A 19,566-nucleotide genomic window follows, 5' to 3' on the forward strand; every position below is an offset into this window, starting at 1 on the left:
AGGCTTACAGTGGAGAGAAGCTGTCCCCCTGTGGCTAAATGTCTTGCTCTTAAACTCCAATGTGCTCCAACAGGCTGCTATGAAGAAGAGGAGCTTGAGTTGTAATACATAGGCGCACTGTGTTAAAAAATATACTGAGAACGCACAATAATCCACAGAGTCATGCAGCTTGTTGGGATTGCGCCAAATGGTTTGCTTTATGTGAATGGGAGGCATTCTTCCTGCTTGTGTTTGTCTGGGTGAGCGTGTGTTAGGATTGGTTATTGTGCTCACTGCTCCGTTAGCTTCCTGATGTACTCCTCTGTGGAGTTGTCCTGCAGTAGATCCATCAGGAAACTGAAAGTCTGCTCCGAGGCTCTTACCGCCCTGCTGGCTACGGCCTCCATGTGGTCTGCCATTTCTCTGAGACTAAAAGGGATGGAGACAAACAAAAAAAAAACAGGGGAAGTGAGTAATATAGAATAACAGACCATTACAACCGCCTGAGGACAGATGAAATGGATTTCAGCATCGACAACTTCCCCCCGTCTCTGGCTCCCCGGTCCGCATTTCTGTAGCTACCACGTAATAATGCTGCGTGCTCGGAGTAGCTGAGGGCATCGATTCACAATTGCATAACCACAGTGTCAGCGGCGAGCTAAAAGAAGAAGGCAAGGAAGTTTCACACATTACTATCTATCCATCTTTTCTTCCAGGCCAACTCAGTGGACATTTTTAAACAACACCTTAAGACAAATCTTTTTAGATTAGCTTTTTATAAGTGACACCCCTGTGTTCTTTTAGTCTTTTATTTTATAGATTTGAGCCTCTATACATTATTTAACAGTTTTCTTAACAACATTTCATTTTAAGTTGGACTTTTAATCTTTAGTATTTAACCTTTATTATAATCATTATTAGGATTTTATTATTTTATTTTATTTATATGCTTATTTTATTGTTTTTATAGGTTTTTATATTTTGTTGTTTCAATTCATTTTGTGTTATGTCTTCTTTTATAATGAGAGGGATCATTATTTATTTTATTGTACTTTATTTTTATTATCATACCTTTTACTTAAGCTGTTATATTATGTTGCTATGCTGCGTGTTTCCAAAAGGTCTCACCATCTGACATGAGGGGAATTTCTTTCCCCTTATGTCAGCAATTTTCTTAAAGCACCTTGAGCTGCATCTGCTGTATGACAAGTGTGATATAAATAAAGCTTTTTATTGTTTCTTATAGTTGGTGCAATGACCTGCCTTACCTCTTCATTAGGGCCTGTGAGTCGTTGACCATCATGTTCCATTTGTTAGGTCCTGACACCATCTCAAAAGGGATGATCTATGATAAAGGAAAAAGCAACATGCTGTGGGTCTGAGAGATGGAAAAATAATAGTTCTGGCCTTGTGGAGTCTTCAGACTGTTCGTTAATTCAATCATGTGAACTCAAGTCTCCATGTACTGTAGTATTTAAGAAATGTTCACGGCTGAGTTTTTCTGAGACTCAGCACTGTCTGCTCTGATAATCATGGATCCGTGTGAAAGCTGTTATTAAAATCAGGGCTGATGTTCTTTTGAAAACATATATTTAACTGTAGAGGGTGACATTGCTATATTTTGATTGCTTTGCTAGACTGAAGTAATGAGCAAGCCTCAAAAGGGAGGCTTTAATTCTGCAAATAATGAGTTCATCTGTTCATGTGTGTGTTCAGAGCAGGAGCATTTGAAGAAACCTCTCTCAAAAATAAATCCCCTGAAGTTTTGACTTGAAAAAGGTTATGTGTATACAGTCAAATGCTTTCCGGGGTACATTTGATTTAGGAAAAAGGCAAATAAAAATGGAACAACAATTGCAGTTCTTGCATTTGTTCTTCATTTTTGGGTGGCTGCTCGGCTTACTAATATGGAATTAAATTGCTGCAGCTTCAGGCTTACCAAAGTGATACGGGCTGTGGGGCGCACACAATCAGAAATAGAGTGTTATATATTGGCAAAACAAGCTCTCTCTCATCTCCCAGAAACCTAAATAACACAGCGACGGTATCCGTAATACATTCCTCCAAAGTGCCGCGGAGAGACGGAGAAAAGTTATTAATTTTAGCGTCTATCAAACATTCCTTAGCTTTTCTGGGGGAGGAGCAGAGAAATATTGTTTTGCTTTTGGGGATCTTTGAGGATCTATATAGACTAGCTCCAACAAGAGGAGTAAACTGCAGCATCCCATAATAAGGACAAAAAAATCAATTGTGTTACAAACAATATCAGCATGTTTGTGGCCTGGGTGAACTCTTATTTTACAGCTACCCGGAGCATTTTCTGCAATGATATACCTGGATATTACAAAAGCTCTGTGGAGTATTTACATAGTGGTGAGGATAGCATGTGTTTGATTCACCTACCATGCTGTCCAGGTCCAGTGTCGCCTGCTTTAGCTGTTTCTGAGTCGTCCTAACAATGAGCAGTGTGTCAGCGAAGGCTTGACACACACCCCTGCTCCCTTCATCCGTCCTGCTCTCCATCTCTGTCACGCTGAGGCTGCAGTTCAAAGTGGTTGTAATGCCATTCAGCTGGGCTAACAGAGAGCCGGCGGACGCCTCCAGCAAGGAAAACTGCTTTATGAAGGCCTCCCGTGCCTCTGCAAGAACAAAGGGCACAGAGCAAATAAAAGCACATTAAGTTCTTCACGGATTATTTCAGCAAGTACAATTTTCTTCCGACTGTTTGCAGCTAGGATGCAGGAGTTAAAAACACATCTCTCTCACCCACTGTGTGAACCGGTCTCTCCGGTGTTTGATGTGGGGGGAAAAAAAAAAAATCAGAGGGAATTTTTTCCAGGTAATTTTGTCTCAGTGAATTCTAACTGACTGCCTAACCACACTGGAGCTGAGTACAGTTAGTAGGGTAGCACTTTACAATAAGACTACCCTTATAAAGGGTTTACGAATAGTTGGTTCTCTCATTCTCCCATAATAACACCAAACAAATATGGTGTCAGGGTTGTAGTAAAGGACCCAAATGCAGCGAAACAAGGGGAATCAGGTATTGGGGTTTAACAAAAGGCGAGCTTTATTTCACAAAAGCTGTAACAACAAAACTCAAAAAACGGTGCGAGCAGGCACGATCATCAAAAGTAAAACTAACAAACAAAAACTCAATCAAACCAGAATGACTGGAGGGCAGCCGAGAGGAATCCAGACAGGCAGACAGGACTAGGAAACAAACAGAACTGGACCACGAGACCCAGGGACAAACATGGGAATGACGACGACGACCAAACAAGAGACAAAAGGGGAACCAACACTAAATACACAAGGCTAATCACAAAACAACACACAGCTGGAGAGGGGAGGAGAAACACAGGGGCAACAGGTGAACACAATGACACAATCAGGGAAAGGAGGGAAGCTCAGATAGGAAGTGAACCTTAACCTGACACAAGAGGGGAAAACATATCAAAACAAAACACACAACACAAAGACATGACGGACACGAAACCAGGATCATGACATATGGTCTATTCTTATGTAACAAGTAACAAGTGCTAATTGTGTCAAAATAACTCAAAATGAGGTATTTCTAATTTAGAATATGTTCCCTTACAACATAACTTAGAATAACTTCCTTACTTGCAATAAACAAGCACTAATTAGAGGGTTATTGAGGAAAAACTCTTAACTAATGGCCTATTACTTGTAGAATATGGTAATGTATGGTAAGGCATTAATAAGTGTTTTATAATGACTAATAAAGAGCCAATATACTGCTAATATGCATCTTAATTAAAAACTAGTTGAAGGTGAAGTTGTGTACCTTAATATAAAGTGTTACCAAATTCTTATATAAAAGGTTACAAGTTTTGCGATGAAAAGATAAAAAATACATAGAAAATAATACATGTGTTTCTATAAACGTAAGGAAAACAAACTGTAAACATGTGCACGATAAACTACACTATACAACATGTATATTATTTAATATATAGTGGTGCAATAGAGTTATTAAGAATTAAAAAAACGAAAATGATGAATGATCCATAGGAGCCCAGTATTTTATATCTGCACGTTTGTTGCTTCATTGTCAGACATCATCGCCTGGCAGATAAAAAGTGTGAGCTCCGGTGTTTCCCCACACATGCTCATTAAATCATTAATAGGCCTCCCAGTGTCATAAAGATCATGGCTGCTAACGATACGCACGTGTCTACGCACGTGTCTACGCGCGTGCGTGCGTGCGTGTGTGAGTATGTGGGTGCGGGTACAGGGGTTGTTAAACAATGGTTATCCTGATTGCAACTATAATCATAATAAACCAGGGATTAGAGATGCACCGCCTGTCACATAAATAGGGATTAAGTTGGTCACACAGCGCCTTCTTTTATATTGTTATGATTTGTCTCCATTTGGCCTGTGCAGCTGAGCCTGTAAGCCCTTTCCCCTCTGAAGATAATGAGGATATATCAGCATTGTGTTAAAGTAATTGGGAGAGGTTTGTATTGTTGTCTGCTTCCTGATTTAATCGCTTTGTTGTGTTGTATCTCTAACTCTGAGGAGACAGTCAGAGCAACAGCCTGTTTTGCAGAACGCCGTGGGCGGTTTGATGTCAAATTTCTTAGCCATGCTTGCTGGTCGTGTATGCACTGATATGGCATGTTATCATTGCGCAGAATAGAATATGACACAATACTTACAATGGCACATAACTGGCTTCACATTTCACAAGGCAAAGGCTGCCAAGTGTCTCTGGCGTGATCACCACATAGGAAACATTAAATCGAGGGACAGGCCAAGTGGAATTATCTGGGCTTGTATTACCTTGGAAGGCCAGAAAATCCTCCAGAGCATTGGGTAGAGAATCCTCCCTCTGGTGCTCGTGCTCATAAAGTCTGGCCATGTGATACTTCAGCAGGTGCTGCTGCTTCCCAAATCTACCTCTGCAATCAAAGTGAGCCAGCAGCTTCTCCAAATCCTGCAGGCGAGTCCTCAGCGTTTCTGCCTGTAACAGCGGCAAAATGTATCACCATCAATGAGAATAAAACTTTTGCAAGAACTAAAAACAACAAAAACAAAAGAAATATCCATCCAACTCCGATTCATTTATTCAGACACAGGCATTGAGATAGGACTTTGGTTCTCGGTACACCAGGACTTCAAAATATAGTATTTCACCAAAGGCAATGAATAAATGAATACCAACAACAGGATGAGGATGGAACACCGTTTCCTCATCCACATACTGTTCTCTGCAGAGCATGTGGAAAGCATATGAGGCGGTAACTGGATTAGACTTATTGGAGAATGGAGGTCTGAAAGTGGAATGAAGGTGCTCCGATTGGACGACCTTGGAAGTGAAATGGTCTGGATCTATATTAAAAAAAAGACTGTAATCACACTCTTTTGTCAAAGCAGGAAGCATGATGGACGTGTTTTAAAGAATTTATTTTCAAATTATTGTGGAAAATAAGTATTTGGTCTATAACAAAGTTCATCTCAATACTTTGTTATATACCTTTGTTGGCAATGACAGAGGTCAACGTTTTCTGTAAAGTCTTCACACTGTTGCTGGATATTTGGCCATTCCTCATGCAGCTCTCTCTAAAGCAGTGATGTTTTGGGGCTGTCGCTGGGGCAACACGGACTTTCAACTCCCCTCCAAAGATTTTCTATGGGGTTGAGATCTGGAGATTGGCGAGGCGCACTCCAGGACCTTGAAATGCTTCTTAGGAAGCACCCTACCTCGTTGCCCTGGCGGTGTGTTTGGGATCATTGTCATGCTGAAAGACCCAGCCCACGCTTCATCTTCAGTGCCCTTGCTGATGGAAGGAGGTTTTCACTCAAAATCTCACGATACATTGGCCCCATTCATTCTTTCCTTTACACGGATCAGTCGTCCCTGGTCCCTTTGCAGAAAAACAGCCCCAAAGCATGATGTTTCCCACCCCCATGCTTCACAGTAGGTATGGTGTTCTTTGGATGCAACTCTGCATTCTTTCTCCTCCAAACGCGACAAGTTGAGTTTTACCCAAAAAGTTCTATTTTGGTTTCATCTGACATATGACATTCTCCCAATCCTCTTCCGGATCATCCAAATGCCCTCTAGCAAACTTCAGATGGGCCTGGACATGTACTGGCTTAAGCAGGGGGACACGTCTGGAACTGCAGGATTTAAGTCCCTGGCGGCGTAGTGTGTTACTGATGGTAGCCTCTGTTACTTTGGTCCCAGCTCTCTGCAGGTCATTCACTAGGTCCCCCCGTGTGGTTCTGGGATTTTTGCTCACCGTTCTTGTGATCATTTTGACCCCACGGGGTGAGATCTTGCGTGGAGCCCCAGATTGAGGGAGATTAGCAGTGGTCTTGTATGTCTTCCATGTTCTAATAATTGCTCCCACAGTTGATTTCTTCACACCAAGCTGCTTACCTATTGCAGATTCAGTTTTCCCAGCCTGGTGCAGGTCTACAATTTTGTCTCTGGTGTCCTTTGACAGCTCTTTGGAATTGGCCATAGTGGAGTTTGGAGTATGACTGTTTGAGGTTGTGGACAGGTGTCTTTTATACTGATAACGAGTTCAAAAAGGTGCCATTAATACAGGTAACGAGTGGAGGACAGAGGAGCCTCTTAAAGAAGAAGTTACAGGTCTGTGAGAGCCAGAAATCTTGTTTGTTTGTAGGTGACCAAATACTTATTTTACCGAGGAATTTACCAATTAATTCTTTAAAAATCCTACAATGTGATTTCCTGGATTTTTTTTTCTCATTCTGTCTCTCATAGTTGAGGTATACCTATGATAAAAATTACAGGCCTCTCTCATCTTTTTAAATGGGAGAACTTGCACAATTGGTGGCTGACTAAATACTTTTTTGCCCCACTGTACATGTGTGAGGTTATAAGGTGTGTTCACCGGGAGCAGAAATATCTCTGACAGCTGGTCTTATTACCTAGCAACTGAGGAGTTAATTGGTTCGCATCGGAGTCCATTTACCACTCATTTCAAATGCCTTATAATACTGTGTTCTGCTGCTTTTAACAGGTATCAAATATATCTCTTATAATTGCATCCACTTCTTAATTGAGCGGGATCTTTTTAATATCTTTCTTCATCATTGGCCGCAAATCTCTGTCGTTTCCCAACCCTCCTCCCTTTGCCCTCATTAGTCTTTGCCTCTCTGCATGTAAAGCCAGATGACAATGTGAGCGGAGACATAGAGAGTAGGCGAGGCAGAAAAGAAGAGCTTGGGGGGAGACTGAGGAGTAATTGAAGGTGTTTGGAGCAGACAAGGCTTGGGATGTTCACTGAATTGCTAACACTGTGGAAATCACCGCATGCATTCACACAAGTACAAGCCAGTCCGGAGAGAACACACAGCCACTTTAGCCGCAACAAGAATATGTACAGGGAGAAGACAGAACATGCCGGTGGTATTGAATTGGCTTCAGGAGGCGAATCCAGGGGCGAAACAACTTAGCATACAGACGTGGGTTGCAACAAATCTAAAGGGACAGAAAGAAGCTGCACAGGAGAGCATTAGGGCAAACGTCTCTTTCTGTTTCACTGCACATCCACTGTTTGCTTGCAATCTACAAATACAAAGGAGCCATGGGGCTTTCAAGAGGGTCCAGGAAGGCAGCATCTGCAGGGTGGACTGTGCTGTTTCAAGAACAAATTGCAATACAAATGCAGAGCCAAGACAACATTTATAGGTCATTTATCAAAAACACACAGCTTCAGCATTCACATATGAGAAGATTAGCAGCTAGTTTTCCACAGTTTCATTTCACTGAAGCATAATTATTGCTCAGAAGCTTCACTGTGCAAATTTGTGATGGTCATCTTTAAGTATTTTATATATATTTAAACGTAGTATGTCGATTTAGAAGATTAATCAGTGTTGACAATAGTTGTTTTTCACAATCAAATCTAGACTAGGAGGTTAAAATATGTTGCATTCCTTGAGTTAATATGTCTCGAATAGTGTAGAAAAGAAAGCTAGCACCACCTGTAACACATCTTAATGCGGCTAAAATCAATATTCATATGAACAATGGATGACCTGTGTTAAATGGGTCATTTGTAATCATGTACCCAGCCTCAGCTATACAGAGCTTCTTATAGCGTACAGCCACACACCATTGCTGTTTGGTTTACTCACCACACTCATATCGCTGTTCGGGTGAATCAGTTTGCTGATTTCAGCACAAAAAAACCCAGTTAAAAACCTTCTGCACCTAAGGGACTTTTTTTTAAAGTGCTGCTTTGGTCAGTCAATGCTAAGCTCGCTGTAGCTGGTCAGTAAGTACCTCCAAACTGAGAACTGAGGGCTCGTTAACACACAATGCGCACTATATAATATGAACAATCTATTATAGAAGTGCATCCCGTGAGTGCATCTAGAGTGCAGTCAACCACAGTTTTAGTTACAGAGTATAATCTGGGCGCAAAGTAAGCCTCAATGGGCAGTTTACTGCGTATAGTGGTCTCTTTTTGCAGTAAAATGAAATAAAACGATCAGGGATAAGGGTGTCAACTCATTGCGATTTGACAAATTGGAGCCGTTATTTTGCTCGGGAAAAATATCAGCTCATCTAAACATTTCAGGCTTGAAAGCAAATGTAAACAAACCCTTGATTTGACTGTATGTGAGCAAATGCACCCATAACAAATTCAACTTGTGCAGGCAGTACGGGGTCAATGCCTGTCCAAATCATCTTTTCTCCCCCCTTAAAAATCTAGAACATTAATTGTATTATACAGCTCCGAAAAAAATTAAGGGACCACTCCAAATGTTTCTTAACCCTTTATCGCTACATGTCTGTTGAATTCCAACATAAAGAAAAATTGTCACTACCGTAGTTACGATAAAACAAATTAAAAAATGTAACTCAAAGACATACCTATAAATAATAAAACTAGAGAAAATCATAATGCTGAAGTGGTCTCTTATTTTTTTCCTCGACTGTAATTGCCCTATACAATTAATAAAGACAATTGTAATTCTTTTCACTGCACCCTATTTGAGGGCACGGAGATAAAAGGCATAGGAGAACAAATGTGCACTGGGAGTCGATTCAATGTAAGGGTTTGAAGATGTATCACTTTTGCTAATGACTTATTAAATTATTTACTGCTGTCTGTATCTGCTGCATGGCAACAAGTTGGCCATATCAAGTTAAGAGGTATTCTGATGTTTCAAATGTTGTGCATGTTTCTGTCGAACCATGCCCAACAAATCAGTAATTGCATGTTAAAAGCCGCTGAAAAATGGTAGAATTAAAGAATTCCACAAACAACCATTATCTCACCTGTTTCTTCACAAGGCCATAACACACGGGACACTCCTCACACTGGTGTGTCTCTCTGCTGTGGTAATAGTTGAGCTCACATTTGTCACACTTATAACCCACGAAGCCCTGGCGACAGTGGCAGGTCCCGTTACCGTGACACTGCATGGAGATGGAGCCCATGGGGTCGCAGTTACAGGCTGTGAGAGGCCAGAGGACAGCAGGAGGGGGGGGTCACAGGAAGAGGATGGGGGTGGAGGAGCAGAGGTAAACATTTGAAGAGTTAGAAATGCCTTCATATGGGATCTGTGTTGGAAGGTGTATTAGGGGATAAGAGGAGGCCCGCAGTGAAGTCCTGTACCTCTGCAACCTCGTGACGAGAATCCAAAGAAGCCCACTCGGCAGGAATCACACAGCGTCCCCTCCACTCCTGCACGACACACACACTGCCCTGTGATTGGATGACACGCGTCGGACGATGAGCCAATAGGGCTGCACCTGCACCTAAGAGAGGCAGGAAAAGGTCTCAATAATAGATTCAGTTTGTAGGGTCAGTTAGGACGCCAATTCAGACAGTTCTCACATATTCTTTGGTAACTAAAGGCAATGCACAGTAATCTCAATTACCTTATGACCCGGATATAAAACGACCCCTCTTTTTCCAGACTCAGTTTTGCAAAAATACCTTCTTGAAGACCAAATCTATTTTTTCTAAAGAAAATAATTCTATTTAAAATAATGACACCACACATTGCGTTCTATTCGTTACATCACAGACGTATTCTCATTCAGCTTTGTCTTCTGCATCGCTGGATTTTTCAGTCCCGCTAGCATCACTCACATTGTCTGGTTGGGCGTCCCCCGTCTCCTCCCACATCACGTCATCCTCGCTGCCATCTATGGCATTTGATACGCAGCCTTTCTTGAACCCCTGTGTACATTTTTGAGGCGGTCTTTTTGGGCTCGCCACCTTCTAACGTAACACTCAGTAACGCCATATTTTTTTGCTGCCTGACAGTTTTTTGATGGCTCTGCTTCATTGATCACCAATATCTTAAAGTTGGCATCGTAACTTCGCCTCTCTTGTTAATGAACTCGCTGTACTTTTGAGCCACTTTGTTCGAGTTGGTCGCTGTGTCTCTCCAGGAACCTGTCGCTGTGTACTGTTACTTTAAGACGGTGCCTCGCTTCGGGGGAACACTCGTTTGGTGCGATCTGTTGTTGTGACTTTGTAAATACATCGAAAAGGCTAGACCCCGAATATAAAACCACCCCTCTTTTTCAGATTTTATTTCTAGGAAGGAAAACCGATCTTATATTCGGGTCAACACGGTATTTTTTGGGTGTAATCCAAATAAATGCAAACCAGGAAGTATAAACAGCGACAAAGGCGTAGGAGAATGATGTGGAGGGGCAGGTCCTAAAAAAAAATCTGGGATTTCAACCGGGATAAGGCTGTGTGTATCCCATTTAAAACCAGAATTTATATAATACGACATTTCTGTACTTATGTTATGTACTTTTGTATGCTAGTACTCCAAAGTAGGGTTGTTTATCACGTAACTTTGCCACCGTCATAGTTGTTTTACCCTAAAACACAATCTTTTTCCAACCCTAACCATGTATATTTGTTGCATTAAACCACATTAAGCTGTTTCCTGTGAATACGGACATTTCTAGAAGAGAGTAATGCACAGAAAATGTGGAAAAACTTGAATAAGATATTATATGAGATGTTGTGTGAGGATACATTATCCACCCAGATAATGACAGGTGTTTATACCTCTCACATCCTACGCCTGGTTGGAGGTTGAAGAAGCCGACTTCACAATAACTGCAATCCCGTCCGGTCACATGACCCAGGCACGGGCAGTTTCCTGTGTGAGGGTGGCATTCGTTCACATAGCCAGAGGTTCCTCCAGGATGGCAGCTGCACGCTAGAAGAAACAAATAAAACATTTTTGTATAACAACAAGGAAAATATTACATCGGTAACTGCTCACATTTTGGCAGTGTATCACCTTGGACGACTGTTTTATTGATTTCACTCCATGGCTTGAGGAAGAGGAAATGGAAGAAAATGAGAGAGAGCGCCAAACAGACTCCTGGATCTTTCCTTGACATTGTTATTGTTCTGTACAACATTTCAACCCGGGGCGTACAGGTAGAAATAACGTATTATTAGAAAGTCAGAGGATGAACATATCATAGCTATTAGTCTTAGGGTATGTCTGTGTAGTCCTATCTCAACATTTCATTAACTTTAAACCTTTTTTAATTCTCTGAACCCAAAGACCTTTTTTTCTTTTCCTTTTCTTGAAGATATCTCTCTGACTCTGCCATTTGCACACCCCATTTTAAGCTTTTGCCTTGCATGTAAGAGTCCAACGTGAACTGCAAAATTGAGTTGTCAAGTTCATTTAAAAGCTGCACTCAAGGCTATGTAATCTTTCATGGAATTCGACTATTACTTGACTCCGCTGCAGAGAAGAGAAACATGTGAATAAGGTATTTTCGTGGCTTTTCGTGCATGTCTTAAGAGAGGACTCAAGGATTTGTAAAGATACACTCCAGGAATGTTTGAAGAGAAACGAAAAAAACAAAAACAGCTTTGAATATAAATATAAAGATAACATCTTTTATTACATAACATTTCAATGAATATTTAAATGGCATGCACTCTCTGTCCCTAAAGGCCCAAGACCGTTTCCACTTCTATAATCTTCTGTTGGCAGGACTTCTTTAGGTTTGTTTCACTAAATTATAACGCTGCAACATATACATATATTCTTTTTATTATAACAATATATGTGCTTGGTTCTTTATTTAATGTATTAGTATAAAGGGGCTCTTTTATGCTTATTCAGGTTGATATTTGTATTTAGTGTCTACTGGGACATGTCGCTATGCTTTAACGTTCAAAAAGCTCTTTATTTTTTCTCATACTGCCTGTGCTGCAGCACCTCTTTTCACCCTCTGTCTGAAACCACAGCCCAGTCTGCTCTGATTGGTTAGCTGGCCGGCTATGTGGTGATTCGTCAACCGTTTAGAGCTGTCCCGCCTCTTAGCCTATCATGTACAATGTGTAGAGCGCTAACCAATAGAATCACGAGTGACGTGAAACCCCTTAAAAGCAAAATAAGGCCCCTTTAATCTTTTATTTTGTCTTTATCTGTACATTTCCCGCTTTAGGACAAATAAAAGATTTCTAACTCAGATATTTGTACATCGGACCATGATTGGCCTCCAATTAATTGTTTTGTCACAAAGTCATGCTCCGTGTACACATCTCAGATTTAACGTGAGCACTGAAAAACAGCAGTTATGTGTCCGCACAGGGCAGTTCAAACAACAAGGTGAGGTAGAAGTATAGTACATTTTTAGGAGGCACTTACAAATTCTCTTGCCAAAATCAAATCTCTCTCTTCAGCACCTCGACATGAATAATGACTTCAGTGACGTGAGTCTCTCCCCAGTTACTCACATTTGCACTTCTGCACAGTCGTCTGGTTGAGGGCGTCGCCATAGAAACCCTGCTGGCAGCGCTCGCAGCGTTCACCCTCGGTGTGTCTCAGGCACTTCAGACATCGCCCGGTGATGTGGTCGCAAACTCCCAGCGCATTGAAGTCCACGTTACCGTTGCAGTCGCATCTCACACACGGACGAGCCGCCCCAGAGTGTCCCAGTGGGTCACCATAATAACCATCTTCACACATCTGACAGCGGATCCCTACACGGGGGGCGGGAATCAGATGAATGAAAGAGGTAGGACACTGTTGGAGGTCATCCCCCCCATGTCACCTCTGAATATCAGATGTGTGAATCAAAGGTGGCAGTGTCAAATCAAACTTTTCTTTTTATCAAGCTGACTGCAGGAAATGTTCTCATCATTTCCTTCAAGACAATTATTTAGAGGGTGGTTCCAGAAGAAAAAAAGACCCACATTGTTGGTGTTGCGTCTCACCTGTCTGTCCTGTAGGGCAGTTGGTGCAGACCACCTGTCCTGTCTGGGCAATTTTGGCACAGCTGGTACGGTCCGGGCAAGGACAGGGCTGACAGTCCGCAGGCGTGCCAATCAAAGCGTTGCCGTAGTAACCGTCCAGGCAGTGCTCACAGGTCATCCCAGTGGTGAAGTCTGAGCACTCACACACGCCTGAAACAGAGAGGAGCGTCACGATCACACACACCTGCTTGTATGCCTCATTGTTTTTAACACTCAGATAAACCACAGAGGGTGATGTGACATCCATCACCACTAGAGTGCGCTGTGTCTCTGAACATAATAACCGCATACAAACACTCCACTCTGAAGCCCGATCCTGTAAAGAAAAGAAAGGAAAATCCCCACAGCCCACCATGGAGAGCGGAAGACAACTAAATTCACTATGACTATAATTGCTTTGGGAAATATAACAGCCAAATGCAGTCCGAAAGACCTTCAAGAAGTAAAGCAATTCCCCCAACAAGTGGGAGAGATTACCAATTCTATGATGTCCTTAAAAACAAACTGTTGTTTGGAGAGCCCTGCAAAAACAACCCACAGCTTGAACCCCCTTTAAAGTTCTATATACGGCATTCACATCATTAACATAGCAACAAACAACTATTTGCTATGCAGAAATGAAGAGGAATAATGTGTCCTTAGCAGAGAATTAAGTCACTGTGTGTGTGAGTGTGAGTGAGTGAGTGAGTGAGTGAGTGAGTGAGTGAGTGAGTGAGTGAGTGAGTGAGTGAGTGAGTGAGTGAGTGAGTGTGTGTGTGTGAGTGTGTTGTAATGTCAGGGTCTCTGTGCTTGTTAGTGTGCATGTTAGTGAGCTCCCACCGTCCACAATGATATGGATCGATTTAGTGATGAATGATTCACAAAGACGTTGGAAAACTTCAACACATATTGCATCTTCATGATATGCTTTTATGTTGACATTCCTATGGTATGCCAGTCATCTTCTCTATCCAAGTGTAGGTATTTCTCAAACATTCAAACTGTTTAAAAATGCCAAATGTTGCACGTTATGGTAGACAACAGACAGCTTTATCCTTTTTTCATTCAAACAACCGGAAGAGAACAACATTTTCAATTCATTTCTTAGTTTTTTTGTGAGTTTCGGGAGTTGATTTAACTTATCGTGTTAAATGGGCATATGATATCATCCCAAAGCAATCCGCAGGCCCCTGAATTGAATTGAATCGAAATTGTACCGTGGCATACTTTGTGAAGTGAATGCAGTGGTGAAGAAACTGACATATTATTTCAGTGAACTGTATGACTGTAAAATAACAAAAAAGATTGAGAGTAAAACAACCCTGCTGCAGTTCAGTGATGATCGGACACACACACACACACACACACACACACACACACACACACACACCCTCTACACCCCTACTGTGTTGCTGAATTTGTGACTGACTGAAGCTTACACGGATCCACACAGTCTGTTAACAGTCTCAGAAAAAGAAGCAGTCATTAGATTTTAATCAACATTTATGCAGTTTGAAGTGTAACAAAACTGAAGATGCTTAGCATTCCTGCTGCGTTGCATGGTGTTGGGCTTTTAATATTCACAAAGCGTCTGCATATCTGAGAACTTACATTATTTCAGAAAGAAAAGTTTGGGAAATTGCGTTGGCTTGGTTTGATAACAATAATTACAACAAGTGATTTTTCTAGAGAACACCAATAAGACCTGGATGCATGCGAGTAAATGTGAGTCCTCATTCAAATGTCCCATCACTCTCCTCATAGCCTACGGTGTGATTCAGTGAGGAGCTCTTCGTTGTGCATTTAAAAATATCAGCTCACACCACTGAATATTGAAGTAAAGAAATACTTGCCGCTGGTTACGGGGTCACTGCAACAAAGGTTTGCCATCACTAAGTAAAGACCTGTTAACTTCAGACCTGGAAGTTAAGTACGGGAGCTAGAATAACGTCTGCGAAGCTAAATTGATCACACAGCCATTTGGGGGAATAATTATCCCCGTTGCCCGATGGAGTGTAGACTTCTGGGTAAAAGGAAAATCATTAGTTCCTCGATGAGGTGAGGTGAATAATACATGACTTCCAAGCATGTAATGCCAGTCGTCTATACAGAGTATTTAGTAATAATGATTGTTCCTAGCATAAAAAGGAGAATATTTCTTGAATTTCATTACAGTGACACTGGTGGTGTGCGATGTCACTCCCCAATGAGCCATAGTCAATTTAATGGCAGCAGAAAAGTGCTGACTTTACTGAGTGTGAAGATGACTGAGCGTGATATGAGGCAGCGGAGCCACTGAGGTCCTCCTCGAACACTATTATCATTCCATCGGCTCCTCGGAAAAGCTAACGGCATGCATCACAAACCATCGCCTGCTCTTCACATGATATTCCTCTTCGTCATGCTAATCATCATTACCTGCAGAATAATCTTTATCAATGACCGTTCATTCAGTCTTTAATGACATGGGATTTTTGTGAAGCTCCCCCTGTAGCTGCGCACTTTGAAGCGCTTTGATAAATCCACACAATCCCACAATTCTGCTCTCGCCCTCGAGTACTCCTCCCTTACCCGCTATGGAGCGCTGCACTTCAACTCTGCCTCATTCTTTCAGCGATATTTCTGTATGAGAAACAAGCAGTCTGGGGTTGCTTTTTCAAAGAGGAGCCATTGTATACACATTATTCTCCAAAGGGCTCTTTCTCTACCTGCACCTCATCCCTCCACTCTTCTCCTTATTGTAGCCTACTCTACAAAAACACACATTCAGGACTAATGCACTTCATTATGGATGCCCCTTGTGGAGGACAGGACTACGTGGGGATGCATCACCGTATTATAGCTGCAGAGGCACAGAGAGGCACTCCAGAACAAATGAAAGACTGGCAGATTTGCCGTCAACCTTTCTCCACTCGTGTTTATACTCGTGCGTCATTCAGTGTTCCTATCACACAAAGTGCCATGAGTAGCTCTCTCAAAGATGGTGGTTATCATTGTTTGCCTGTAAAAGCCGTAACACCAGATAGAGATGTGAAAGAAAGAATGAATTGGAAATGGATTTTAAATATGTTTTTGTTTAGGAGAACAAACAGCACGCCTCTCTTGTTTTTTCATCCTTCCAACTATTTCATTTATTTTCGGAACCAAATTGAGTTTAGGAAGATCATTGCATGTCAGTCTGCACCATCTTGGGAGGTCTCTGTGAAGATGAAAGGGTAATGTGTGGTGTCTTTGATGACGTGCGAGGCGAGAAATACAAGTAAAACAAAGCCACGTGAGTTCAAAGCAACATGTGGCTGTGCAAGTTACGTGACTGTTATTTTTCCTTCTGCACAGAAGAAGCAGACTCTTCCATTATTTTCTTGCTTTACATAAGCATAGATGTAATGTCAAAAATATGAGCTTTTCAAGACCTTCATATTTTCCAGGAGGCTTGTCAACTCAACCCAGTGGAACATTTAAAAGCTTCAGGGCCAAGGAAATGTATTTACTAATGCATGTGAACTCCCTGATTTAATGAAGGAGAGGAGGAAACAAAACAGAAAGAGAGAGACAGAGTCTGCAGCTCCACCGTGGAGGGTAGAAGTTAGGGTAAATGTGCTGCGGGACTGTTTGATGGGGATGTTGCTCTCTAATTTAACACAGATATGCTGCCAGCGCCTGCTACTGCAGATGTGGTTCTGCATGTGAGGACTGCTGCAGAGAGGAGAGGGAGGATGTTGGGAGGAGAGAAGGAGGGTTTTTTTCTATTCTGTCCAACCCCATACATAATGCGCACAATATGGATGACTGGGGATATATGTTTTGTCATACTGTGACTGTGGAAAATAAATGCATCCATTCCTGCTTTGTGTATGGAGGCTGTCAGCAGAATGGTTATGTCCAAGGCCCGGGGGTAAAGGGGGATGGGAAGTGTATCAGAAGCAACTGTAGCTCATGTTGTCTCACTCTGGGTCACTGAGTTGTTGAAACGGAGCTGGATAAACGATTTACCCTGAATTTCACTCTGATCAAATGTTCATGTTAAATATCTTCCTCTTTTATTCAGCTGATTCAACAAGACTCTCTGTCGTTCTCCTGCATTAGGTTTATCTTTTTAGCCGTTCAAGTGAATAGTAATGTTGGCCTGTATCTGGTGCAGAGTGAAATGCCTCAACATCCATAAGTTGGATTAAAACAATTATGGTCCTGAAATATCAATCTTTGGTTTCCCTGACTTTTCCTCTCATGCTTGCTGAGAAATATCTCAACCTCTACAGGATGGATGGACAAACAACCCTGTAAAGCTATTCATGGTCCCCGGATGATGATCTCTATGGCTTCCCCAGACTTTCCTGCAAACCTCAACATGAGATTCACACGTGGTGGTTTTTACTGAAATGTTTCATCAACTATTGACTGGATTTCAAACATCTACTGGATAGACAAAAGTCTTTGTACAGGCGTTAATGGTCCCCGGATGATGAATCTCTGTGGCTTTGATGATCCCCTGACTTTTCTTTGTCAATATTAGATTCACGTCTGTGGTGTTTACTGAAATGTTTCAACAACTATTGGCTGGATTGCCATAGGCTTGTTTTTTCTCTTTTCGACAACCATGATGTCAAAATTTGAATTTCTTCAATGTTATTGTTTGTTGTGAAATACGAGTGTGGCATCGAGGTATGGTTAGGGCGCTGGCTGCTGGAGTGGTTGGAGTGGCTCAGCCGGAGGCCAGACAGCTGATCGGGATCAGGTAATCAGGCACTGATTAAAGTCATGGTCGTAACCTGGTTCTGGCCGGTTGCAGTAGACTGGGTCCTGAGGGAGAACGGTCTCCACCGCCCACGAGAGACGAGAGCGACTAGCCAGCAAGGATGTTGCTAACGGGCTGTTCGGAAATAAATATATTTGTCTCAATGTACCAGTGGTCCTTCCATCATTGGGAACCCAGGTGTGAGCCCGAACGCTGACAACGAGCATCTGAGTTATACTGTATTCCAGGAAGCCTTAAATGTAACCATGTATCCATCCCGCAAATATTATGCATTACATTATTGCACATCAGTTGAACGACATCTTGTTCTTTTTTCTTTCTGAAAACAGTGAGCCATGTTCATGCTCAGCTCTGACTATATTTTCCACATTCTTGCACACGTCTGCAGAGCCCACCTCTTTGAAATATAATTTGCTGTAGTTTGATATATATTGTCATATTTTCATTTAGTTTTTTTGAGTTTTAAGGTTCTTTGTATATTTGAATTTAAATTTGGTGTAAACACTTGTCTTTAGCATTTTCTTTTTTAATGCTTAGTATTTTCTTAAAAATACCAATTTTCATTATCCATTTTTTGACCTACCTGACCAACTTATTTTCTTAGATTGTTTACGTTCACCCCACCAGACACCAAATACAATTCTTTGTGTGTAAATGTACCTGGTAATAAACTTGATTCTGATGTGCAAATGCTAGCATGCTAAAATAATCTAAGATAGCGAAATTGATTAACATTTTTCCAGATGCCTCAGCACAGCCTCTAACACCTCCCCTGACTTTGCACAGGTAAAATACAACATGTCATTATTGTCCCTTTATCTGTATCGCAAGAGTTTCCATGCTTCTTCATAAAGTTCTCTTATAGAAACACTGTGTAGTTTGATTTTTTTCCAGAGGTCTTCTTTGCATGTTTGCCCTTTTTAGGCAAGGGAAACATCCACAAATTGTATTCATTTTGGTGATGCAACCGGTCGGTTGTGCTAAGTTTTCCTTGTCTAAACCAATTTACTCAAAGCAAAGGTTGAAACCTTTTCAAATCAACCATCTCTGGCAGTGTGACTGCAGACCGAGGCAGGGAGACAGAGTATGCACATTGTTTATCTTTCTGTTTATTTGGTGTAAAATAAATGCACTGCTCGTGAGGAGATAAGTAAAGCGTGCTGAATGGGATAAGCTTGAGAAATGACATGGTAAGATTCATTCAAACTGTCTACATCCGTCTTTTTTTGGCTGTTTTCTCACTTCCTTTTCCTCTTTCCCGTCGCTCCTCATATCCCATCTCTCTGATACAGACTGTGCTTCTCAGGGCTTAGCTTGCAACACATGCAGCCCACCAGAGAGATTAGGCAGGAAAATAAGCCAGTGCTTGAGCCGGCTTCACTCTCTATCAGTTTGTCTGCCTCAACTTTCTTCCATAGATTTTTCTAACTAATGACCTTAGAGAGCTGAAGATGGCATTTGAGCAGGCATTTGGGAAATGCACGCCCTGGCTTTTTCAGTCTCATTGTAAAGCAGCTTTTGTTGGTAAACACCACTCCTTTTTCACCCAGTATTCTAATGACTATTACAATG

General features: G+C 41.7%; 1 protein-coding gene across 1 annotated transcript in view; it reads right to left on the reverse strand.

Annotated features, from left to right (window-relative positions):
* Nucleotides 1-269: 269 nt before the first annotated feature.
* The window catches only part of lamc3 (laminin, gamma 3), a 111,122-nt gene continuing 91,825 nt past the window's right edge, over nt 270-19,566 (reverse strand). The window contains exons 13-21 of the mRNA XM_063888856.1: nt 13,221-13,409; nt 12,741-12,986; nt 11,040-11,193; nt 9,618-9,760; nt 9,278-9,456; nt 4,795-4,975; nt 2,383-2,618; nt 1,248-1,324; nt 270-408 (exon numbers count right to left, since the gene is read on the reverse strand). Of these exons, the coding sequence (XP_063744926.1) occupies nt 270-408; nt 1,248-1,324; nt 2,383-2,618; nt 4,795-4,975; nt 9,278-9,456; nt 9,618-9,760; nt 11,040-11,193; nt 12,741-12,986; nt 13,221-13,409 (1,544 nt within the window). The remainder of the gene's footprint in view (nt 409-1,247; nt 1,325-2,382; nt 2,619-4,794; nt 4,976-9,277; nt 9,457-9,617; nt 9,761-11,039; nt 11,194-12,740; nt 12,987-13,220; nt 13,410-19,566) is intronic.

The sequence above is a fragment of the Eleginops maclovinus genome, chromosome 8 (assembly GCF_036324505.1).
Source record: "Eleginops maclovinus isolate JMC-PN-2008 ecotype Puerto Natales chromosome 8, JC_Emac_rtc_rv5, whole genome shotgun sequence".
Classification (NCBI taxonomy): domain Eukaryota; kingdom Metazoa; phylum Chordata; class Actinopteri; order Perciformes; family Eleginopidae; genus Eleginops; species Eleginops maclovinus.